General features: G+C 36.7%; 1 protein-coding gene across 5 annotated transcripts in view; it reads right to left on the bottom strand.

Moving 5' to 3' along the window:
* Window positions 1-26,045, bottom strand: part of FOCAD (focadhesin) — a 311,434-nt gene that overhangs the window by 218,038 nt on the left and 67,351 nt on the right. For 4 of the 5 annotated variants that reach the window (XM_027105950.1, XM_027105949.1, XM_027105948.1 and 1 more), the window contains exons 6-9: window positions 15,163-15,264; window positions 9,016-9,220; window positions 5,620-5,826; window positions 2,095-2,182 (exon numbers count right to left, since the gene is read on the bottom strand). In XM_027105950.1, coding sequence (XP_026961751.1) covers window positions 2,095-2,182; window positions 5,620-5,826; window positions 9,016-9,220; window positions 15,163-15,264 — 602 coding nt within the window. Of the gene's footprint in view, window positions 1-2,094; window positions 2,183-5,619; window positions 5,827-9,015; window positions 9,221-15,162; window positions 15,265-25,394; window positions 25,447-26,045 lie in introns of those variants that run through there. The other variant, XM_027105952.1, reaches the window with a different exon arrangement.

The following is a 26,045-nucleotide window of genomic DNA, read 5'->3' as shown; positions in this document are numbered from 1 at the left end:
TGAAATACAAACCCCTGCTGCTCTGACACAACTAATTTACATTTTTTGCCTAAATGTTAGTCTTAATCCATAATTGTCAGTTATTATGAAAATCCATTATCTTTAACAAAACATGAAATTCATATAATACAAACATTTCTATATTCTTTACTATGGATCTTCCAGGCATTTTTATAAATTGCTATTTACAATCAAGGCCAGTGTTAATAATTAAGAAGCATAACATTGTATCAGTGCTGTGCATTTTTAAAATTTGAAATAACAAATATTCTCTTGGCTATTGTATTTCTTTGAACACTCTTTCCCAATCTACTAAACAATAGTTTTTCATTACTTTTCAACATGACATACTGGCTCAATAGTTTTCAATATGGTTTATTCAATCTATCTAAAGTAACTTCAAATCAGAGACACTGGTTTACAAAAGGAAAAGTCTTCTATCCAACAAATAATAAAAGTATTGGAGTGTTTGAACCTGTATCAGCCTATCATACATGAGCCACAATAAAGGACTATAGCTTCAGAATTAGAAATGTGGTTTCTCTGTGGCTTTGAATTTTTTTTTTTTTTTTTGGTCAAAAAACAAAATCCATTTAAATGAAATATCCAGAAGAGACATATTTAGAGACAGAAAGCACATTAGTGTTTTGGGGGGCTGAGGGTGGGAATGAGGATTAACTGTAAATGGGCACAAGAAATTTGGAGGAGGGGGGTTGATGCAAATGTTCTAAAACTAGACTGTGGTGCTGGTTGCACAACTCTAAATTTACTTTAAAAAGCACGTTATTGTACACTTAAAAATGGTGAACTATGGGCTTCCCTGGTGGCGCAGTGGTTGCGAGTCCGTCTGCCGATGCAGGGGACACGGGTTCGTGCCCCGGTCCGGGAGGATCCCACATGCCGCGGAGCGGCTGGGCCCGTGAGCCATGGTCGCTGAGCCTGCGCGTCCGGAGCCTGTGCTCCACAATGGGAGAAGCCACCACAGTGGGGCCCACGTACCGCAAAAATAATAATAACAAAACTATGGCTGTCAGAAGTAACTGGACTGGAAAATTATACCTATAGGAGAATGTCATGCGTACTGCTGTAAGGGAAAAAAAGGCAAAAGCAGTTCAGAAAGGGCCTAGGGAGGAGGGTACAAAGAGCATAGGGCCAATAAGCAAAAGCAGGGTAGGAATCAAAGCCCTTAAAACAGCCAAGGGTCCCCTCCATGTGCTAAAGCCATTTCCAAGACAGACTGTACATGAAAGAGCAATTCACCCTCAAAATCATGATGAATTAAAATGCCCAGAAGAATGAGCTACACAGTCGGTATCTACCTCAAGCACCTTTTAAAAATGAAAGTGGCAGTGTTTCAATATATCATGGCATCATAACATATACATCATAATTTAGACAAGATCCTACATTACTACATGGATTATGGTGGCCCAACTAAAGCAAGGCAACATGAATGTAAAAGCCGCATTTGAAAAGTGTGACTTGTTTGCCAATCTGCCAGACCTGGCACCTTGATTCTTTACCACATTACTCGTAAACAGAACTTCTTTTGCCTCCTTTCAGCCCCATTCCTCACTTTTCTTTAAGTCAATACTGGAGAGTCAGAAGAATGTTATCTTTCATTTGTTCTAGGCAGGTTAATAGAATAATCATACATTAAGTCTCGTTCAATGTGGCACCAGTTTTGAATAGTACAGGTATATAGAGTTTTAAAAACAAACGCAAATGCTAAACACTTATTTTCCTTCAAGGGTTTTATGCTATTGATTCTGTTTGCTATACAAGTGTGAATAAGCTGGCATGCCCTTCAAAATATTTACCAATGTCACTGCTATATGATTTAGATCATAATCTCCTAACGAACAGCTGAGATACTTGGTAAAGTATGGTATATGGAACCTTGCACAAAACACCTTTTTGGATAAGAAAAAGAAAGTTCTATTTGATAATGACTAAACAGAAAAATTCCAGAATGGACACTCAAAGTATACAGGACTTTTTTTCTACAGCACAGCAAGAAATGTAGTTCAAGTGACTCCTGCCAATACTTGTGTTATACTTACGTTTTACTCTTGTGAGTGTATTTTTATTTACCTAGACTTAAGATTGGCTTCTGCTGACTTGCCGGAGACTGTAGTAGTAGTAAAGCTATTCCAATTATGACTGGTTCAACAGGAAAATCCTAAAAAAAAGTAAAGAGTTGAAGAAGTTTCCAGAGCCAAGGCTTTATAACATGTATCCAGGAAGAGTAAATTTAACATGAAATATTATAAACCTATCATACAAAATTATTTACAGTAAGCCTGCTGTATTAAAGGAAGAACTGTATTAAAGGAAGAACTGTTGAAGGCCACAGCAGTCACATATAAATTCAAAATGTTATATCTGGCCAAAAAGCAATAAACTATAAACCAAATTAATTCAGAGGAAAAACTTGTAGTCTTCAAAACAGTCAATCTTTGCAAACCACTGAACACTACCTGAAATACTTAAGAGTATTTCATTTCTGGAAAGTAGCTCAATTGTCTGCTTACCTAATACAGACATGATTCATCTATACAACTTACATAATAAATTATACTTAACAAATTTTAATAAATCTTGTTATTATAATAAAAGAAACAGTACCAGAGAAGCAGAGATTATTTTTAAATTACAGTAATTTATTAAGTATATTTAAATATAGCAAAGCAATAACGATAGAAACTTAAAGTCATTAATTTTACCAAGTAAAATGAAATGAAAAAGAAAAGGGATATGTACATTAAGTTCTTATAAATAAAATGCAAGTGGCATAAGATAGTACTTGAAGTTTCTAAATAAAGAAAATTATAATGTATTACGGAACTAAAGAAGACAGGCCCAGCACACTTTGCTAAAATTATTTCATTCTGAAATTTACAGAAGTGCCTGCAGAGCAGAAATACCTATGAATCATGAGGACAGGCAAAAAATTAAAATTAAAAAAAAACACAAAAATTAAAAAAAGAAAATGTGAGGTAGACTCGTGTTAAACACTAGAGAGAAAACAACTTAGTCTGACACACAGAAGTTACAATTTTGGAAATGCTATCAACTCTGGGACAAATTAATAAATGCATATCTACATCTTAGTTATACCATCTGAAAGTGAAATTAAACTGCAAAATCTTCTAATGTGCTCGTTTATGGACTTTTAACAACTCGCAAAAGAAAATGTATGGATTTTTTTAATGGAATATATTCCAATTTGTGTCTTGGGGCCTATATGTGTTCACTGTTTTGAAATATAGTTGAGAATAATGAAGCAACGGTTATCTATTTGAGGACAACAAATGCATTTTGAAACCAATATATTTCCAGTATACACCATCACACCATTCTTTCCCATTTTGCTCAACTGCATTTAAATTCTGCATGTTCATTTAAAAAAAAAACCAACCAAATAAGCAAAACTCAGCAAGGTCATTTACATTTCAAATTTACTAGCTACCAAGAGGATCAGAGACAAATCAAAGTATTACTTGTACTAACGCTATCATTGGAAAGCCTTTTTCACACAGGCTATCACTGGAAGGGCCACAAAGTAGCTTCTCAGGGTTCTGAAATGCACTAGAAGCATTTTAAAGGAATGCAGCTTAAAGGTATGAAGGCATAAATGAAAATGACATCCTCCAGGAAGAGTGAGACTGGCCTGTTCAGAACAGAGGGTGAAAGGAAAAGAACTAAGGATCAAGACACCAAAAATAAAGAAAAGTAATGGTAAATGATTAAACTAGATGATCTTAAATTGCTTACAATTCTGAGAGGTTACAAGTTTTTTGTGTGATTGACTGATTTTTAATGAACACCTGAGAATGGTATCATTTAATGAGCTCTTTCAATAAAAGCCTGTGTTGGACATCTCGTGTGCTACTTCAAATACTACAGCTATTGCCGTAGTGACTCTTGCTTCCTGTCCCAGGCCACTGAGAGATCCAGAAGTACAAGGAAGTTAAAGCCCCATAGGCTTGACAAATTGGCAATAGAAGCCCAGGGACAAATGCTTCCCCCTTTATTCTGGATCCTTCTGGCAGGTTCTGAGACATATTCCATAATACTTCTCAGCATATTCTGTGATATCGAGCAAATGATTGCTTATAGCAGTGGCCAACTTGATAATACTTGCATTGTCTCTCTCATATTTCACTCTTCGTGTCTCTCTCCCACCTGCTTCCTGAGACCACACCTGCAAATGAACTCCTATTGCATAAGCCTTTGCATTTGTGGAAACCCAGGTTCTGCTTTTGCCTTTAGGGAAACTTAAGGTGTAAAGAAATACCTTTATACTGGACCACAGATGTCACAGGAGTCTTAATGACAGCAAGCCCTTGGAGTCCACACTACATCAGAGGTACATCAGAGGTATGTGAAGCAGACACAACAAAAATGGTAGCCCAGCTCACATAATCGCATGTCATGGCTTTTCTACCTACACTGTCCTCTGCTTAGAGTTGACTGATCCAAGCTGGGCCAATCAGATGGACTTCCTAGTCTTCAGAACTGTGAGAAATAAATTTCTGTTGTTTAAGCCACTCAGTCTGTGATATTTTGTTAAGGCAGCCCTAGCAATCTAAGACATCCCTCCTCACTTCCTGCCCTATTAGTGTCGCTCTGCTCTAAACCCTCCTCCACACTCCCGCCAGAATGATCTTCCACACACAAAAATATGAGGGCACCTCTTTGCTGAAAGGTCTTCCATAGCATGCCACTGCCTAGAAGATAAGATGTAAGCTCATTTGTGTGGTATGGAAGACCCTTCACGGTAGGCCCAGCCTTATCTCTTACACCTTAATCCTTTGGCAACACTCAACACTTTTTTTCTGAACAAGCCATGCCTGCCTGCTCGCTCATGTTTCTGTGCCAGGGCACATGCTGTTCCAGCAGCTGGAATGCCTTCTCAGCCTCTGGTTTGTACCAAGCAAACTCCTACTCAGACTTCCTCAAATCTGAACTCATGCCCTACCTCCCTTAAATTGTGCTCCCATGGTACTTTAAATATACCCCCATACAAGCAATTTACCTTATTGTACTACTATTATTTATTTGCATGTTTGTAAGCCCCTTGAGGTCACAGAATGGCCTTTTCATCTAAGTACAAGTGGCCCTTGAATAACACATGGGTTTGCACTGCACAGGTCCACTTGTACATGGATTTTTGTCGATAGATATGTACTACAGTACTACACGATCAGCGGTTGGTTGAATCAACGGATGCAGAACTCCAGATAGGGAGAGCCGACTGTAAAGTTATATGTGTATTTTCCACTGAGTGGAGGATTGGCACCCCTAACTCCTAAGTTGTTCAAGGGTCAACTGAATTCTTCTATAGGGTGTGGCATATAAGTGTTCAAAACTTGTGTTCTACATGAATAAATGAAAAAAATACCACAGTGGTAGACCCTTAACTGATGCTCCAAAGAGTATTTAATGACTCATTTTTATAATAAATGATAGTAGTACTATTGATGCATTACTAGTATGATCTAATAGTATTAGATCAAAACACCTTTGATATGCAAGAAAGTAAGAGAGCACACTCACCCTGCTACTAAAAGACCTACTTAAGTGATAACTGACATTAAAACTTACAATCCTTACCTCCTTCAGAAGTTCAACACTGTGCTCTAAAAGGTGAATTAAAGATGAGCATTCCCCAGTTATGTTTAAGCTGACTTCACAGACACACAGCAGCTGAAGGGTCATCTGGATAAGCTGAATTTTCCAGAAAACAGGATGACGCAAAAGGCTTAAATATACTTCTTCGATAAACAGCATCACTTCTGTTGTCTGTATCAAATCTCTCATCTGTTTGAGAAACAATCTTGTGATATTAAAATAATACACAAACAAAAGGATAATTTTAGCTTATATAAGAAGCTTTACCAATAAAATTTTTTTCCTCTAAACCTATAAAGACTTAAAAGGGATGAAGAAATTTATGTAACTCAGAGAGAGTTAAACCGTACAACTCTGCTTTCTCCTTTTGTCACTAACCAAAACACAATTTGCTACTGTTTTTGTTACTGCTGGCTGGCACAAATTCTTTTCATTTATTTTTCTAACTACTCTGAGTGCAGATTTTTAAAGACAAATTACATGACAGTACCATCATGTTGAAGGAAATTAATTAAAGTTGGTTCTGAGTTCTCCAAATGGACTCTCCTTTCTATAATTTCAACATAGCTACCTGGAAGGAAAGGGTTGGCGTGTTATTCTAATGCACTGCTAAGCCCTTCATCTGAACGCAATTTGCTCAGACAACCTTAACTGAGAGCATCATTTCCACACTTGGCAGATGCAGTGAAAGACGACATTCAAATGGTAGTGTCTTCTCAGCTGGCTAATGTATTAGATAGGAAGGACTTGGGTGCTCTTGAAAATCCCAATTCAATTCAAACCCAGCTGTTCTGATCAAAATTCTGGAGTTAGTATTAAGGATATGGTCCTGCTCACAGACACACTGGCATTTCCCAGAGATTACAAACAATGAACCATCTGCTTCAATCAGGAGCCTTGTGTCTGTTAAATTCATCAAGAGGAAAGCCTACAGTTAACCAGCTGTACCTTTCACCAGTCGTTACCACCATAATAACCCAAAATGACTATAAGTTATACACAGAGAGAGAAGTTAATTCCGAACAAACAAGAAGAAAAAAAACTATTAAAAGATCAAGGGGAGGAGACAGCAGAGAATACTTAAGTTATAAAAAATAACTTAGTTCAGTAGCTAAATTATTTCATTCTTTTGCAAATATACAATGGCAAAGGCAAAAGGCCACCAAGAAAGGAATTTAAAACAAAGTAAAGCCCCATGTTTATTTGACAATATATTTCCTTGAGTGCATTTTTTTGTACATACTTGAAATTTTCCGTAATAAAAAAAATTTTTGAAAGACAACCTCAGCAACTTAGCATTAAAGGCTCTCTAATCTTTAACATTACCAAAATTCTTAACAAGAATACTTTGTAAGTAATGGTTTCTCTTTATGTAGAAATAGAACATGTGCAATGAATAATATGTGAGATGACAAAAGTCACAATTAAAAAGAACTACTGGGACCAAAGTCAACAGTGAAGTTCAAGGCAGGTTAAGTCCAAAAAAAGACAATTCCATAAATGCAAAATGGAAGAACAATTGGAGTGAGAAGAAAAAGAAACAGGAGTTTCACTGACCATCATCTCATTGACCTATGGGTCAACAGGGTTGACAGATATTTCTCCGGAAAAAAATTTTTAATTAACATGATGGTATTGAAATGCTCAGTATGGATCAGACCACATCTATACTACTGTATTCAGCTCTAAGAAGAACATTTCATAGTGACACATTCTCAACACCAATAAACTAAAGAATTCCTTGCAAATAACAGTGAAAAGTCAAAACCATTTCATGTGGAGAAGTAAAGAAACTGATGAAGAAAAGAAAGGAGGGAGGGAGGGAGTAAAGGATGAAAGGGAAGAAAAGGAAGGAAGAGAGAAACAACACAAGATAGGATGCAGATGGGCTTTTTAAAAAGCTTATTTTGCTTTGTTCTGAGAAGAAGGGGGACTAATGGGTAATCTTAGGAAAATGCAGGTCAATTAGAAGTACTTGCTAAAAAAAAAAATAATAAATGGTTGCCCTGCAAAATAGCATGCTTCCTATCACCAAAATATTTAATTAGTCGTGGGATGGTTGTCTCTCAGAGAGGATAAGAAGTGCCTATAACCCGTGGGAAAATGGATGACATTGCCACTAAGACCCCTCCCAACTCTCAAATTCTTCATTCCAATAAAGCTGTTTTGTTAAGTTATTAAATGTATTTATGTCACTAGTCCCATTAGTTCCAAATGACGGATCTCTTTTTTCCTCACCTATCTTGACTATATTAACAAGCCACAGATTTCCAGAAATACTGCACAGAGCACACTTATAGAAGTATTTAGGCTTGTCAATATAGGTTGATGACGATGAAGGCAAACACCTACCAAAGAGCACAGAACAGGGTAATGCAAGCATCGTATGGAAAAACTGTACGCTAGTTCAAGACATCCGCCTATACATTGCTTTGTTGCCCACACAAAACAAAAGCTTTGGAAAAGCCACAGGAGAATTCACTTGAATTAACTTTTCTCTGCCTTGATTATAGGAAAGTCTATTTATGAGCCGTAAAAGAGTCACTCTAGTGACTCCTTGCTAACACAAACTTAAAACAGGTCATCTGTGACCTCAAGTGATCACCTTGAAAAATAATCACAGATTCCCTCCATCAGCTAAGCAGCATGGTGTTCAGATTCTAGGCAAACAACAAACCTAGATGGTGGGATGGGATAAATGAATCACTACACCCAAATCACAACAAGCTGGCAACTGGAATTTTTTTTAAATCTGTAGTTATAGAGACAGCTCAAATTGACCTCTCCCCTGAATTCCCTAAGCATTTTATCCATACCTCTGTATGGATAAAATACTTCATCCATCTACTTTGAATTATACAAATATATACACTTGTTTTAGCTCTCTTACTAGACTGTGGTCTTCCCAAGAGCAGGATCCATCAGGGTCACCACATATACTGTAAGGGGACTTGTGAAAACTGGAATCTAGCCAGCACTCAGCTGGTCAAGCCCTGTGTCCCTAAGGCTGCATCTGCCCAGAGAGATGCCTTTTTTCCAAACTTACACAAAAAGGACATTTTTTTCCTTATAACCCTCTCAGTCTCCAGCACAAGGAAAAACTCAATGCAAAATTATTTTCCCTGAGAAGTCTTTCTTATAGATTTCATTCCTAGTAATCCTAAAATGGACTATGTTGGTTTATATTTCTGTGAATTTAGTTAACATTGTACATATTAAAGTGAAATCTAGATTTGTTTCCTTCATCACCTCCAAAACCCTGCAAGCATTTCTAGAGCTGTTTGCCAGATCACATGGGCTCTATTTTATGTACAAAAATAACAATCACCACTTACTAATGCTGGTGCTATATTAGTGAAGGAGGAGGAAAGGCCTTACCTGCAAACATGGAACCATGTCGCAACACAGTTGTAGCATCTGTTGTTCCAATATTGATGGTTCTTCTTTGTCACAAAGAACCCGGGGGTGAACTAAGACTTTGAGCAGAGCTAGCCGGAGTTTAGCATATTCTTGTAACTGGGATGGTTCACAATACAGATACCATAGAAACGGTGCCATTATTTGGATACATGAAACTTCTGACCTGCAAGTAAGCCATGGAATGCATAAGCCAGTAACTGAGTTAAACAGGGTACCAAGCAAGTAAGTGTCAAACATCAACTTAGAGTTCATGACATATCATAAACTATGATACCATTGAGTGTATCTTTTTTTCATGACTCTTCTATTCCACCATGACCCACCTAAACCCATGCCAAACAGTTCTTTGTACACTGGGGAGAATGACTCAACACCTGGAGCCCACAAGCCTGATGCCCAGGACTAAGACGGCCTCTACTTGCACTAGAACAGCATCTACATCTCCAGGACCAGTCTTTGGTGAACATCAGAATCATCTGAGAACCTTTTTAGAATTATAGACGTTAGGATCCATTTTTCCAGGAGTATGCATGCATTTTTGGAAAAACTCGACAGGTAAGGTCCTATGTAAAACAAAGACATACAGACATCCCAAGAAGATGATGATAACAGTTAACATTTACTTGTCAACTTGTTAGCACTCAGAGTGTGCAAGTTACTGCACTTTATGCCTTTAAACTCAATCAATCCTCACCACAACCCTATGAAATAAAAATATTATTATCCCATTATGCAGATACAGAAACTGAGGCAGAGAGGGGTAAAGTAATTTGTCAAGTCCCTCCTCTTAAGTTCTTCCCACTCAGAGGAGGAAGACTTTACATATGTTTCGGATCTATTTAGATTACAATACATCCCAATAACTCCAAGTCCAAAGACACTAAAATGCCAGAATGACCTTTCAGATATAAAAATTTGATCATGTCATTAATCAGCTTGAAAAAACTTATGCTTAAGATAAAGTACTTAGCCCAATTCACAAACCCTTCATAATTTGGCCTCTTTCCAGTCTCATTTCTTGCTTTTCTCCACTCTCCACTGAACTACACTAAACTTCTTTCAGATCTCTAATCAAGCCATCTGGTTTTTCTTCTCACCTGCTGTTCCATCTACCTATAATACTCTCCCCTTTCTCCCTAATTTCTATCATCTTTCAGTTCTCCCTTTAAAATGACTTCCTGAGGGCCTTCCCTGATACCTAGCCTTGGTCAGATTCCCATTATGTGCTTGCACAGGATAATGACTTTATTGTCATTATTTATTTAATATCTCCATCCCCTGACAGACTATAAGCCAATGAGGGCATGAACCATGGATTTCTGTTTAATGCTGTATCCCAAATAACTGTACACACTAGGCCCTCAAAGAGATGCTCAATCATTAAATTAATCGATTCATTTACACTAAGTTATAGAGTGGATTTACAATAGCATGCATCGATTAAGTATCACAATTTTAATATTTTTCATATTGATTATACACAAGTTATTACTAGATAAGATACAAAGATGAACCAGGCAATATCTATCCTTAAGAAGCATATAGTCTAACAGGGACAATCAGCTCTGTTTCTGGACTAGAGAATAGAAAGTGAAAACTGCTAAAAGAAAGGTATAAAGTGCAATACTTATTGGAGGAAATGGCATTTGAGTTATGCCTGACAACATAATTTTATAATACTATACATCCCACAGCAATGTGATTTCAAAACACCATTAACATTAATAAAAATTAAAAAGTTACCAAATTGATAAGATTTAATCTATTCATTTATTTGCTTGACAAAATTTCTGAGTTCCTACAGTATACCATTCACTCTTCTATGTGCTAGAAACCAAGCAAGAAACAAAAACAGATGAAATCCATGCTCTGATGAAATCCATGCTCACAATCTGGAGGGATTTTTTTTTTTTTCATGAGCACAAACACACAATCCATAAAAAACAAAAAGACTTATGAGTTCATAATTATGAAACATATGGCTTCATCACACTACCCGCTTTAGGAAACTAAAAGAAGTTTCATAGATTAAGCAAGTAGACAATGTATGTATGGGTTAGAATATGGAGCCGAAAAGAGATTTAAGAAACATTGTTCCTCCATCTCTCGCTAATAATGTACTCCCCAAAGAATAAATACTAGCCAGGTGTCAAAAACATCCATGAATAGCTTATCAGTTTTCTCCTACTTTGAAATGCTGAAGGTGAAATGCAAGGTTCATACAAAGAAATATATTTCCAAGTTGCTGTTAATATTTGACATCAGGAGCATAATGTTGAGCTTTCCTAGAACAATATACTTTTTAAAAATCTCTGTGGCTTAATCTGTCCTGATTTTAGATTTTGCATTTCCTATGTGGTATCTGATGATCTACTATCACTGCAGTGGGGTATGCAATTAACAGGGCTTAAGGAGAAAAGGGAAATAATAAAACAGATAACCTGAAATCCCAAAGTGATTAAGAATGTTTAAAAATGCAACCAATTGTGCATGTATCTACACACAAGGCTTTCATATATGTTCACCAAGGATGGAGAAGCAGTGGGAAAAGACTTGTAATGAAAATCAAAACACTGAGCCTTTGGGCCCAACTCTGCCACTAGCCATGTGACCTTGAACAAGTCATTTAATGTTGCTCTCCTTAGTTCCCTCATCTGAAAAACTATGTGTTAGACTAGATAATCTTGAAGTATCCAGTCCTAAAGACCTTGACATCATTGTCAATTTACCCAATTCTCGGTTCTATAATGGTGAAGTCTTAACACCACAGGCCTTCTACAAATCAGTGCAGAATTTAACTGGAGAATCATGCCCCCAAAAATGTAGCACGAAGATACACTGCTATTTCAAGACATCTGTTGATACATTCCATTAAAAGTGAACCCATATATTTAGGCTAGCACCTTTCTACTCTACCACCTCCAGCGAGGTTTCTTCCCACATTTGTAATACAGTTTGTAATACAGCTATATTCTTTGTGTGACTTGATAGCTCATTTCTTTTTTCATTCCATTTCTGGGATATATATATATACATACATACACACACACACACATATATTTGCATACATTAAAGTTCACTTTTTGTGCTGTAAAATTCTATGGGTATTGATAAATGCATAGTGTCATGTATCCACCATTACAATGTCATATGAAATACTTTTACTGCCTTAAAAATCCTCTATACTTCACCTTTTTAACCCTACCTCCCTCCCCTCAACAAACCCCTGGAAAGTACTAATCTGTTTGCCACTCTATAGTTTTACATTTTCCAGAATGTTATATAAATGGAATTATACAGCATGTAGACTTTTCAAAAAAAAAAAAAAGTGAACCCAGCTACTCTAATCAACAATTCCTAACACAGAAAGAGCTAGAATACAAGCTACTGTCACATTTTGCCTCCTTCCTATAGTTGTGAATCACTATTTATATTCTTATTAAATTACCAAACTTCCTTCATTACCTTCTAAATGACAAAGTAAAAACTACTAAGTTAATTTACTCTAAAATTAAATCTCAAGAAACTAACAGTCTGCTGAAAATGCAAGCAGAGTGATCAATTTCATCCTGCAAAGAACAGTCTCATAGTGCAAAAGTAGAAATGAGACAACTGTAATTATTCTTTGCAAATAAATATAAAATAATTTGAAACTTCTATAAAGCTCTAGATACTATACTCTAACACTCCAGAATTCAAATGAAAGGAATAAGTCAATGAAAGCTTATCCATAAGTAAACCAAACTCAATTAATAATCTCTTCTCCTTATGACTATCTGGACATATATCATTAGAAGAACTACTTTCAAATTCCAATATAATAATCCTTTGAAATGAAACAACCAAAAAGTAAGTTAATTATTTGCTGACTAACTAAACCATTGGAAAAGAGATATTTGTAAGGATTACCCTAAAAACAAGCTAACAACAAATATGGCACATCAGCAGCAACATGTTTTTTTGCTGCGGAGCACAGGCTCCAGACGTGCAGGCTCAGCGGCCATGGCGCACGGGCCCAGCCGCTCCGTGGCACGTGGGATCCTCCCAGACCGGGGCACGAACCCGTGTCCCCTGCATTGGCAGGTGGACTCCCAACTACTGTGCCACCAGGGAAGCCCAGCAACATCTTTTATAAAGTATCCCAATCTATTTAACAAGAGAAACTTCATTAAACAAATGTTTATAAATTTGTTATTTTTGCTTTCTGACATGGATGAACAAAGACTTTTTTAGTAAATATTAATATCTTACCTTCGAAAATGCAGTCCTAGGTGAGGGAAGAGAGGATGATAATAATGTTTATTTTAAGGTATTCATTCAATTGTTACATGGACTTTTACCACTGGCAGATGATTACAAGTTTCCCTATATCTCTTTAAAACTTCCTGTAGCAGTATATCCTGCCTGGAAATTCCATCTAAAATTGAAGTTATAGACTCAGTAGTAATGTTCTAATACATTGTATGTATAGGACACTCTAAGACCTTCAAGAGCAAGAACACATGAACGTGGCTAGTGTGGTAAATGTAACTCAGGCACTGGATTACATGGGACAGTGGTACCATCCCATCATGACCTTGTGTGACATACTAAGTATGCAGTGATATAATATTTTAGGAGGCACTCTACAACCCACTGCCTGGGCCCCACCAATCTGTGGGCCTCATGTGTATACATATATAAATTCAACATTTATAAAGCACCCAAAAATGTGCCAGGCATTATTAATATGAAGAATATTGAGACACAGTCCCTGCCCTCAAGAAAGTAAGAAAGTTTCACAGTTAATGGAGAATAATTATAAGACCATAAGTAAGTATAATGATGTCAGAAATCACAACTGAAGTTACTAAGGGAGCATGTAAAAGAGACACCTAATTCAGCCTGTGGTAAGTACACACTTCCTAGGAGAGACAATACCTAAGCAGAGATTTTTTTGATTTTTTTTTTAGTTTTTTGGCCACACCACACAGCATGTGGGATCTTAATTCCCCGACCAGGAATCAAACCCGTGCCCCTTGCAGTGGAAGCGTGGAGTCTTAACCTCTGGACCACCAGGCAAGTCCCTAAACAGAGATTTAAAATACAGAAATTAATCAAGAAAGGGCTAGGGTATTAGTCAGAAAAAGCACAGAGGCGAGGAAACAGCACTGTTTCCTGTGTGGAACCAAAGCAAGTCGGTGTATTGCTGAAATACATAATTCATAAATTATGAGATAAAGATAGGAGAAAATAAAATTGGTGAAACAGATCATACACAGAGCCTAGCATGACATAATAGATTTCGTCCTGTAGCCCAGGGATTTTCCAACTATTTCAGAGACCAAACTATTGTTTTCCAATAGAAAGCTTCCATAAGATATCAACACATAAAAAAACAGTCTATAAGAAAAAGAGCTGAAGGGGTGTGAGGGTGTTTCCATGCTTAGCCTATACATTGCAAGTGCAGTTTGAAAATCACAGCTGCAGCGACTTAAGAAAGGGAGTGATGCAATAAGATCTGCTCTCTTGATGCGTCACCCTGATGGATGCTTAGAGAATGGCCTTGAACAGGACGAGATCGGAGGCAGAGATGCCAGTTAGGAATAGGTGGCAATAGCCACAGTAAGAGATGACCGCCTGAGCCAGTGCCATAGTAACAAGGATATGAGAAAGCTTTGAGGAGCATCAGAAGGCAGAAGGCCTTGGTGAAGCTAAACTAACTGCACATATGGCAGCTATCTGGTCCCATTTGGCAGGACTGCTTAATCCCAACTGGCACTGGTTTCTAATGGAGAGATTAACTCACTAATCAATTTCCAGAGGGAAGAACCTATCTTCCATATGTACCATGTAGGAGTTTACCAAATATTTCCAATCAACTTTCCCAATTAACCAATGCTTAGTTTATTTAATAATAGCTTTTCTCATAGTCAATATTTCAACAATCAGTAAATCTGGTAGGATTTTTTTCTCTTACTCTTAAAAAGAAAATAGAAAACTATATCCTGCTCTAAGACATTTCCTTACTTCAGGAGAAAACATTACAATCAAAGCAGCTTAAAAGAAAAACTCTAAAATTAGCATATACTATACATCTCCCTCATTTATTTTATTTTACATTACCTTTCAGGGCATTGCTGGAAAAAAGTTGTCAGCTGTTGCAAAAGAACTGGCCAGCAATCAGGTCTGTGTTCAAGCACAGTGATCAAAGGCTGAGGATGGTTTCTGAAAAACAGAAAGTCACATTGGAAGCTGTCATTTCAGGACTACACCTTCTTAATATCCAAATATAGCTACAAAAAAGCCACTACCATCTAGATTCAAAATTGTCAGAAAAATATCATTTGCTGCATTTGTTGCAGAGTTGGCTCATTAGAACTATGTTTTTCCTATATCTAATTCTTTTCCAGAAAAGAGAATAAACCCAGGTCTTAGAGACCCAAATTTGACAGCAGACTCTGCCATTTAATAGCTCTATGACTTTGACCAAGCTTCTCAATCCAGTAGCTCTTTCATATCCATCCCCTTGATTCCTGCATTCTTGGAAATCACTGGCCACCTCCTCCTCTTGCTGATCTCTTTCCAAACCTGGAAGGTTCCATTTCCTCTAACACTGCCCCAACCTATAAGCACTATCTCTCCGTCTCTGTTCCCACTTACCCCCATTTTTCTCAGTATATGGTTCTGTGTTTCCCCAGTATACTTAAGGTGAGAAAAAAGAAAATATTTCTTCCATATCAAATAAACTCTGCAAATTATAAATTCTTGAAATTTCTGTTGAACAAGGACAAATCTTTTATCTGGGCTACATCGATTAAGGTACCTAAAAGACTATATAAAATAAAAGATCTGAAATGTGAAGGACCCTCATATAATGGGGTTTAAAAAAAAAGGAAAAAAGCACAAACAAATTATTTTAAATAGTTCAAAAAGTCTACTAGAAATTGTAAATTCATTAGCTTTTTAAGCTATGAAGTACTAAACAAAGTTTTGATGTGGCTTTTATTATTGCTAGTTTCAGGTGTACAGCAAACTGATTCGGTTATACATATATACATATGTATATATCTATATTCTTTTTTTCGATTTTTTCCATTTTAGGTTATTACAAGATATTGAATATAGTTTCCTGTGCTATACAGTAAATCCTTGTTATTTACCTATTTTATATATAGTAGTGTGCATCTATTAATCCCATACTCCCAATTTATCTCTCCCCTCTCCCTTCCCCTTTGATAACCATAAGTTTGTTTTCTATGTCTGTGAGTCTGTTTCTGTTTTGTAAATAAGTTCATTTGTACTACTTTTTTTAAGTTTTTTTTTGTTTTTTTTTTTTTTTGCGGTACGCGGGCCTCTCACTTTTGTGGCCTCTCCCGTTGCGGAGCACAGGCTCCGGACACGCAGGCTCAGCAGCCATGGCTCACGGGCCCAGCCGCTCCGCGGCATGTGGGATCTTCCCGGACCGGGGCACGAACCCGTGTCCCCTGCATCGGCAGGGGGACTCTCAACCACTGTGCCACCAGGGAAGCCCTAAGATGTTTTTTGATGTGGACCATTTTTAAAGTCTTTATTGAATTTTTTACAGTTTTGCTTCTGCTTTATGATTTGGATTTTTGGCTGTGAGGCATGTGGGATCCTAGCTCCCCAACCAGGGATCAAACCCACACCTCTTGCTTTGGAAGGCGAAGTCTTAACCACTGGACCGATGGGAAGTCCCTGTACTGTTTTTTTAGATTCCACATGTAAGTGATGTCATAGAGTATTTGTCTTTCTCTGTCTGACTTACTTCACTTGTATGATCATCTCTAGGTCCATCCGTGTTGCTGCAAAATGGCATTATTTCATTCTTCTTTTATTTTTTTAACTTTTAATTTTATTTTGTAGTTGATTATCAATGTTGTGTTAGTTCAGGTGTACAGCAAAGTGATTCAGTTATACATATACGTGTATCTATTATTTTTCAAAGTTTTTTAAAAATTAATAATGCTATTTGAAAAAAAAATTCAAAGCATATAGATGCATCTATCTTTTTTACATAAAAAGAATCATATGCATAGTACTTTTCTTTAATCTTAATTTTTTTTTTTTTTTTGCGGTACGCGGGCCTCTCACTGTTGTGGCCTCTCCCGTTGCAGAGCACAGGGTCCGGACGCGCAGGCTCAGCGGCCATGGCTCACGGGCCCAGCCGCTCCGCGGCACGTGGGATCTTCCCGGACCGGGGCACGAACCCGTGTCCCCTGCATCGGCAGGCGGACTCTCAACCACTGCACCACCAGGGAAGCCCTCTTTAATCTTAATTTTTAACCCAATAATATAGCACTAGCAATGTTTATAAAAAGAAAAAGATCAGTTACACCCAAATGATTTTTTACAACAGCCTTCTTGGTGGTTCTCAAAATGGGATCGCCTTACCAGCAATATCAGCATCACCTGGGAACTTGTTAGAAATGAAAATAAATTCTCAGGCCTCAGCCAGATCTAATAAATAGCTCTGCAGACAATTCTGATGCACTGCTATAAAGCAGTGGTGCTCAACCCTGGCTGCATGTCTGATTCATCTGTGGAGTTCTTTTCAAAATACAATGCCCAGGCTTCAATTATACTGGGGTTGCTAGGAGTGGAGCCCATGCATTAGTAATTTTTAAAAACTCTTCCAGCAATTCCAATGTGTTGCCAGGTTGAAAAGTGGTACAAGTGAAAAACCACAGAAGAGGGAGGTTAGGAGTTGGGAAGTTTTCTGATTTTTCTCTCTCTTAAACAGAAAAGTATGGCAGATCCATCACACTGAAACCCTCATGTTAAACACGTCTCTGACACCACTACAAAGTTTCTGGTTATTATAACACCATCTCTCTATTTTCTCCTCAACCTCACCTAATCTATTAGACACTAACTTCACATGCTGGCAGCCTCCTGTTTGTTAAAGCACAGGCTATTTCTGACTGATCAGATTACTGCCATTGCTAAGGGATCACTCCAAGCAACTTTTTATGCCAAAATTCAAAGATCCTATCAAAATCACATTTCCAAATTCCAAACTCTTTGGCAGTTAAACCTATCTAGAATTTGCTTCTGCTCTAGTTGCTACAGATATGAAGACACAAATGTTACAAATCCTTAAAGCCTCTCAGGTATGTCACATCAGCCAAACTTCTTAGATTACGAATTCAGTAGGTCATGTTCAAGTAAACATGAATAAAAAGGAAAGAACAGCAACTGCAATTATTTTAGCTATGGGTTTTCCTTCTGACAAGCACCATATTGAAATGAGGAGCATCAGATATGACCATCTATTAATCCTCCAGCTAATGGTGGCATTCATGACTATTTAAGAGGAAAATCCAACAAGTTGCCACATAGTTTTTGTGTGATCATAAAGCACTTTAGTGCTTTGCAATACTCTTCCCTTATAAGTCACCCCCTAACTCTTCCCACCCCTCAATTCCCATCCCCAAAAACTGTCAAGAATCTATCTCCTGTTTAAAAACTGTTAAGAATCTACCTCCTTTAAAAAAACAGTCTTGTCCAGATTAAATCAGATCAACAGAGGTAAGAGATAGTAATTTTAAAGTAGGATTGGGAATGATGCATATATAGCAAACAACTCTGTTATAATTTAGCTTCTACCTCACTGGAATTGTGGGACCCACTCTGCTTTGTTGCATGAAGTTGAAGGCCTGCTTTGCTAGCATTGGGGTTCAGCAAATTCTTTTTAGTATCTCAGACTTAAAACTCTAAAGATGAGATTAAGAAGAATATAAAATAGGGATTTATCCAGATTAATTACTGACTTAGACATCTGGATAATTAACTTTTCCAGAGAATTGATTATGTCAGATCCAAGTGGAAATACTGTAGGAATAATATACAATATTGATTCCAAGAAGTTAAAAACCTCGAGGGAGAAAGGAAGTCCAAATTAAAAACGTTGAATATTACTACTGATTAACATTGATTACCAATATTATACTATTTCAACTGAGTACAACTAACTTAAAATCAATTATAATTGCCAAAATTTTGTTTTAATACTTTGAGCAAAGAATGAATTTGAAGCAAAGAGCTAAATTCTCCCTTGTGAATCATCAAACTGGTATGTGAATACACATATAAAATAATATGTAAAGCCTTATGCTTTATAGAATGGACACAGTTTTTAATTCAATATACTTTATCATGCAACTGCCATACATGAGGGGTTCTCAATCTTGGCACTACTGACATTTGGAATCAGATAATTCTTTGTTGTTGGCATTGTTCAATGCACTATAGGATGTTTAAGAGCATTCCTGACTTCTACCCACTAGACGCTAATAGCATTCAACCTAGGCACATGACAATCGAAAACGTCTCCAGACATTACCAAGTGTCCCCTGGGGCCACAGTTGTCCCTGGTTAAGAACCACCGCACTAGGTAAAATGGCAAGCACTATGAGGCACAAAACTCACAAAAACACGGTACTAGCCCTGAGTTATTCAAAAAGACTATTATCCCACCTTCATCCTTCTTTATACTGAACCAAAAGCAATCAATCGATCATGCTCAAAATTTGAAGATTCTTATGGAAATATAATCATCAAATATTAACATTAGATGCACAAGAGTAACGGTAGAGTAGAAACTAGAAGACTTAAAATGGAAAACAAATGTAAAATTATTCCTTTGCAAAACATAGAAGCATGTTCCAAAATAAACAAACGGCATTGAATATTATGCATGCTAATTTGGTATGATAGAAAATAGAGTTATTTTCCATTTAAAATATTATAACTAGAGCATTTAAAATGTCATAAGGAAAGCAATTATACTCCAATAAAGATGTTAAAAAAAAAGTCATAAGGCTAAGTATAGTTCAGTCCTGAAATATTCAAGGATTGATTCTTAAATTAATGGATTATTCAAGATTTTTCTTTTCTTTCTTCTCACTCAATGCTTGTTAGCCACTTCTTTCAAGTACCTCACTTCTTTCAAGTACCTCCAACTGAGAAAGGTCAAGGTAAATGGAAGAATCCACAATTTAAAGTAAATTTTGCTCTTCATTAGAAGGACTGTTGATCAAAAAAAGAAATAACGTGGTACAAAAGAACACCAAAACAAAACCTGGGTTATGCCTTAAAATGTCAATTATACCCAAACCTGGTATTCAAGGCATAAAGAGTGAGTTGCCTAAAACACTTTATTCAAAGTGATAGATGGGTTGAACATACAATCAACCTGATCACTTGTAAAGCAAACAGTGACAGACAGTAAGCTCTACAATTATGAAAAACAAACACAAATGTGGGACACTGAAATCATTATTATTATTTATATAAGCAGGGCCTACACAGAATCATCCAAATCATTTACTGTTATGCTGCCACAACCATGTCTCAGAAGAAAGACTAGAAGTGGAGAGGTGACATGAAATAGTGGAGGAAAAACACTGAATTAAAAGAGTCACGAGTTCCAAATTCACATTCTGTCTCTGCAACAAACTGTAATCTCAAGCAAGAGAATAACCTCTCTTGTGCAAAGTTTCTTCATCTGTAAAATGAGGAAATCAGACTAAGTACCTTCCAGTGCTAAAGTTATAGAACCCAGGTCACCCATTAAAGCCCTAATCTTGGTACTGCTCGGGACCAGAGGTGGAACCAAATCCTGTAAAGGCAGAAACCAATAAAGATGGCTCTCACTATTAGTAATCCTATGCCAAGCTTAAACGGCTTTAAGGCCAACGTCTAATAAAATCTAGGGCCTCAAAACAGAGGTCTCCTATTTTTATCTCAAAGAAATAAAGCATCTTATATTTTTTACTTCAGAGAGAAATGCAGTGCTATATCAAGAATAAGCCCACAGAAAATTTTAAATCAAGATTTCCTAACTCTTGAGACATCCAGTAGATTCTGTTTTTTCTTAAAAGAGAATAACATTGTTTCTAAAATTGAAATCAATACAAACCAGGCAATCAGGTCACCCTTCATTGGCCTCTAGTGCCTGTAATTTCTCCTTCAGAGAGAAATGTGGTTATTATTATTGTTGCTGTTGTTGTTATTGTTGTTATTTTTCTGCCATAGATGAGCCAATTTGTTGTATGTTCTTTGGCACTTTCCCATTTCATGATTTGTAAATGTTTTAACTGCCATTTTAAGTAAAGCATTTAATACAGTAACTAGCACACAGAATATTCCATAAATGGGGTACTATTATGATTATCATGCAGGTAAATTTTTATCTTAAACTAGAGCATAAGCAGCTCGAAAGCTGGGTGTCTATCTTCTTACTCTTATGTTTCCCTTTCAGTGCCAAATGCACATCTAAAATAAATGTAACAAACACACACTTTCCCCAAAGCACCTTTTTAAACTCTTTGAATGGATCATGAAAAACCAACATCACAACCCCTCTAAGTACATTGTTTCAAAGTCCACATTGTTTGGAGAAAAAAAGCACAGAGGAAGCATGCAGAGTTGGTACCTAATACTTCAGGGCTCCCTGCCCTTTAATAACACTGTCAGCAACACAGAGCAGTAAATGCATCTTAGCAGAATGGAGCGGGGGAGGGAGTAAATGATAAATTCGTGGTTCCACTAGACTAGCGCAGAGACAACAATAAAATAAGGTATGTAACTAGATTCACCTTTCCAAGTATAAATACATCAATCTTAATAGAAAAGAGGGAGCAAAAAAAAAAATTAGTCTTGTAGTAGGCAAAAAGCAAAAGTTACTTGTAACCTTTGGGTCACCTCAACCTTTCTGCTACATCTCCGAATGTAGGAAAGCTATGATTTGATTTACATCTTAAATTCAGCAATAGACACAGATTGCCTTTTCTGTGTGAGGAAACAATGCCTGCAGTCACCATGCATTTTCATGTATGCAGCTGTGACCCTGGCGCTTTCAGAAGCATAGCATAGCACTTACTACATCAAATATGCATTTTAAAAGCATTTCTCTACCTGCTCTGAATTTTGATTTGAAAGAGCTGGTTAGAAGCCAAAGTGGGATTAAAAAAAAAAAAAAAAAAACGCTCTGCATTTTAAATTAAAAAAACATAATACGGACTTCCCTGGTGGCTCAGTGGTTAAGAATCCACCTGCTAATGCAGGGGACAAGGGTTCGATCCCTGGTCCAGGAAGATCCCACATGCCTCGGAGCAACTAAGCCCATGCGCCACAACTACTGAGCCTGCGCTCTAGAGCCCATGAGCCACAACTACTGGGCCTGTGCACCGCAGCTGCTGAAGCCCGCGCCCCTAGAGCCTGTGCTCCGCAACAGGAGAGGCCACCGCAGTGAGAGGCCCGCTCACTGCAGTGAGGAGTGGCCCTCGCTCACCACAATTGGAGAAAGCCTGTGCGCAGCAACGAAGACCCAACTCAGCCAAAAAAAAAAAAAAAAAAAAAGCAAAATAAAAATTGTTAAGATTCCACAATGAATATTACTATAAAAAAGAAAAATTAAACAATAATAGTGAATCATTATCTATCCTATAGAGTCTTAAGACAATGCATTTCATCCTTTCCAGAAAAAGACGACTTGGAGCAAAAATTATTTCAATTTTGACATTTTTGACTAATTTTCTTTTTTCTTTAGGTCTATAACGCAGATAGGGAAAAGATAAGATGACTTTGAAAAGAGACTTCATATCACAATGGTTCTGCCCTCACAATGAACCTTTCCCAGGATCCCTATTTTGAGAGGCAGGGTTTTAATGCAAAGGTGTCTGCCAATGTCAGAAGTCTGGAACTATTTTAGGTACAAGGTGATGGCTGGGGGGAAACACACAGATATGGAGGGGTCCAAAACGTCTATTACTAAGTTACATCCTTGATTGGGGGGGCGGGGGCGGCAGGAAACTAGAGATAAGATAAATAGGCTAAGGCAAAAATTACAACATTTTATGCTCTTCAAGACATTTATCAGCAAATTACCATATCGATTTTCAAATTAAGCATGCACACTTAGAAGAACTTATAAAATATTTTCTAGTGGGAACTGCTAACTGGAAGATTGTATAATATGTATAGATTATTATTTAGGTCTGATTTTAAATCCCAAGTGTAAACTCCAGGTGATTGGAACCATAAACTGTGAACAAAGACTTCCCTGGGTGGGAAAGAGGAGAGAAAAGAGGAAATGAAAACAGAAGCAAAACATGCAGTGCCACAGAAAGAATCAAACTGCAAAAAGATAGATGGGGGACTTCCCTGGCAGTCCAGTGGTTAAGACTCTGCACTTCTACTTCTGGGGGCTAGGGTTCAATCCCTGGTTGGGGAACTAAGGTCCCACATGCCGAAAAATAAAAAAGACAGATGGTCCTTGGAACGTATTATTGGCTATGCTTTCCCGATTACTGCCCTAGCTTCTTTCTTATCCTCAACTCTACTGAGCTTTCTCAGGGACAGATCTGACACTGATACCCCCTTCTTTCCCACCTTCTTTTTCCTAATTTCTGTAAAAAATTTCATTTATCCATTAATGCAAGAATTCACAAGCCCTCTGAAATTATATGCAAAATTTTGAGTACATGTACATGTGTACATTTTCTAGGGGAAGGTACAAAACTTTTATGAGATTCTCAAAGAAGGTCCTGACCTCCCCTCCAAAAAAGGGTAAGTGCTAGTAAATTAAAGCTAAGTATACCTAAGGTAATTACTGCAATTCAGCCTTGTTAAACTCCTGCTTCCAAAAAAAACTATAAAGTACGCTTCTGTTCCCCAAAAAAAGTTATATATTATGTGCCTAGAAATGGTGGCTCCCCAACTACTGAAGTTTTTGTAACTTCAGCAAAATAAAACATATTAATGCATTCTAATGGTTCCAAACCCTATGGCAGCTTGACTGTAAAGTACAGACAATTTAATAATGGCGTCATGCTTCCTTTATGCTAAATAAAACCAAACATCTACACCTCAGGAGATCCCTTTAGATCATATATTCAACTGTTGAAATAATCAGCTCCCCAAAAAGCAAAATGCTTATTTTGACAACAGAAACATACGACAATAGCTGATGGTCAAAAAAATCAAAAAAACACTTGATTTTTTTTTCAAGTGTTACGGGATTCTAAGCAACCTCGTTAAGAAACAATAAATGCGATAAGGAAATTTGCATAGAAATGAGAAACAATAACAACTACTCTTAATTATAGAATAGGAGGTTTATTTTCAGGAACTTAGGAAAAGTAGCTTACCTCCAGAAATAAATGTAAAAGGGAATAACACTGAAAATTCATTGGACTTGGTAAGTATACAAAAATATTACAGAATAAATAAAATGTGATATATCCATGCAGTGAAATATTATTCAGCCATAAAAGGAATGAAGTACTAAATCATGCTACAGTGTAGATGAACCTTAAAAACATTATGCTATGTGGAAGAAGCCAGACATAAAAGGCCACATATTGTATGATTTTATTTATATGCAATGTCCAGAAGAGGCAAATCCAGAGATAGAAAAGTAAGCAGTTTTTTATATCTATAGTAGGAGGTATTAGAGAAAGACTGCTAATAGCTATGGGGCTTCTTTTGGGGGTGATAAAAATGTTCTGGAATTAGATAGTGGTATAGTTGAACAACTTTGGGAGTATAATAAAAACCACTGACTTGTACACTTTAAAAGGGTGAATTTTATGGTATACAAATTATATCTCAATCAAAAAGGCATTAAAAAATATTCCAAACTTAACTCAGTCATATAGTATTTTAAAGTTAATTAACCTCTTTCGATTTTAGAAAAATTCATATGTATCATGTGAAGCATACTGCCAATATAAATAATCATAATAACTTGGATTTCCCTTACAAAGAAAGTAAGTTCAAATCAGAATCTCACTTATTACCTCAATATCCACGGTTGATATCTTAATTGTGCCCATTTTAAAGATGCAGATGTAGGAGGAAAGAAAGTTAACTGTCTTTGTCTAATGTCACTATGAAATAATATAACATTGTTGAGTGTTTTAACCATTTGTCCAGTGATTTCCAAACCTAGTTCCACATCAGAATCTCTTGAGACTTTTCAAAAATACATGGATTCTACGTACCCACACTGGCTCCCACCCAAGCTTTCTAAATCAGAATCTATAGAGTTGGGGCTTCAGAATCTATAGATTAAGTGAATTCCCAGGGATTCCTACTATGTCCACATCTAAAGCATATCTATATCTCGACTGCCACTAGTAAATCTGAAGGGAGTGGCAGAGTTGGGAAATCACCATTTTGAAATTATCACAGTGAAAATTAATGGGGGTTGGGCAGCTGTGAGTTTAACAAGGAACAGGATATTTGCATGGTCTCGTAGCATCTTCCCCATAGACTGCTTATTAGTTACAAGAAGATGATAACTATACAGTAGAGAAACCAGACATCACCTTGATGGAGTAATCAAAATTAAAATCACCAGTGAGTGGCAAGATGGACATCAGTGTCTCCAGATATGATATCCTGACAAAGACATAGCATCACTTTTATAGTATTCAAAAATGTCAATGTTATAAAAGATAAAGGATGAGAAATTTTCCAAATAGTTCCAAATTTTAAAAGACTAAACAGATATGACAATTAAATGTAATATATGATCCTAAACTAGAGCCCATACACTAAAAATAAAAAGGAAAACAGTATGAAAGGACGTTATTAAAACAAATGGCAAAACTGGAATATGGACCATAGATAAAAGTATTATATCAATGTTAAATTTTCTTGATTTGATAACTGTACTCTGGTTATATATGAGAATATCCTTGTTCTTAGAAAGCATACCCTACTGAATATAGGTAATCTACTCTCAAATATTTTTTTAATTATATAGAGAGACGGATAGGATAACGCAAATGTGGCAAAGGGTAAAAAAATTGATGAATCTGGGTAAATGGCATATGGAAACTTTTTGTACTATTTTTGCACCTTGTCTGGAACTTTAAAATTCTTTCAGAATAAGTTTAAAAATAAAACCTTCAATGACTTCCCACTACTCTTTTTTTAAAATAAATTTATTTATTTATTTATTTTTGGCTGCGTGG

This window comes from Aethalodelphis obliquidens, unplaced genomic scaffold (genome assembly GCF_003676395.1).
Source record: "Aethalodelphis obliquidens isolate GAN/ISIS:26980383/991018 unplaced genomic scaffold, ASM367639v1 scaffold7, whole genome shotgun sequence".
In the NCBI taxonomy this organism is placed as follows: Eukaryota; Metazoa; Chordata; class Mammalia; order Artiodactyla; family Delphinidae; genus Aethalodelphis; species Aethalodelphis obliquidens.
The sequence above is the reverse complement of the archived record's forward strand: the minus strand, read 5'-3'. Positions and strand labels throughout refer to the sequence as shown.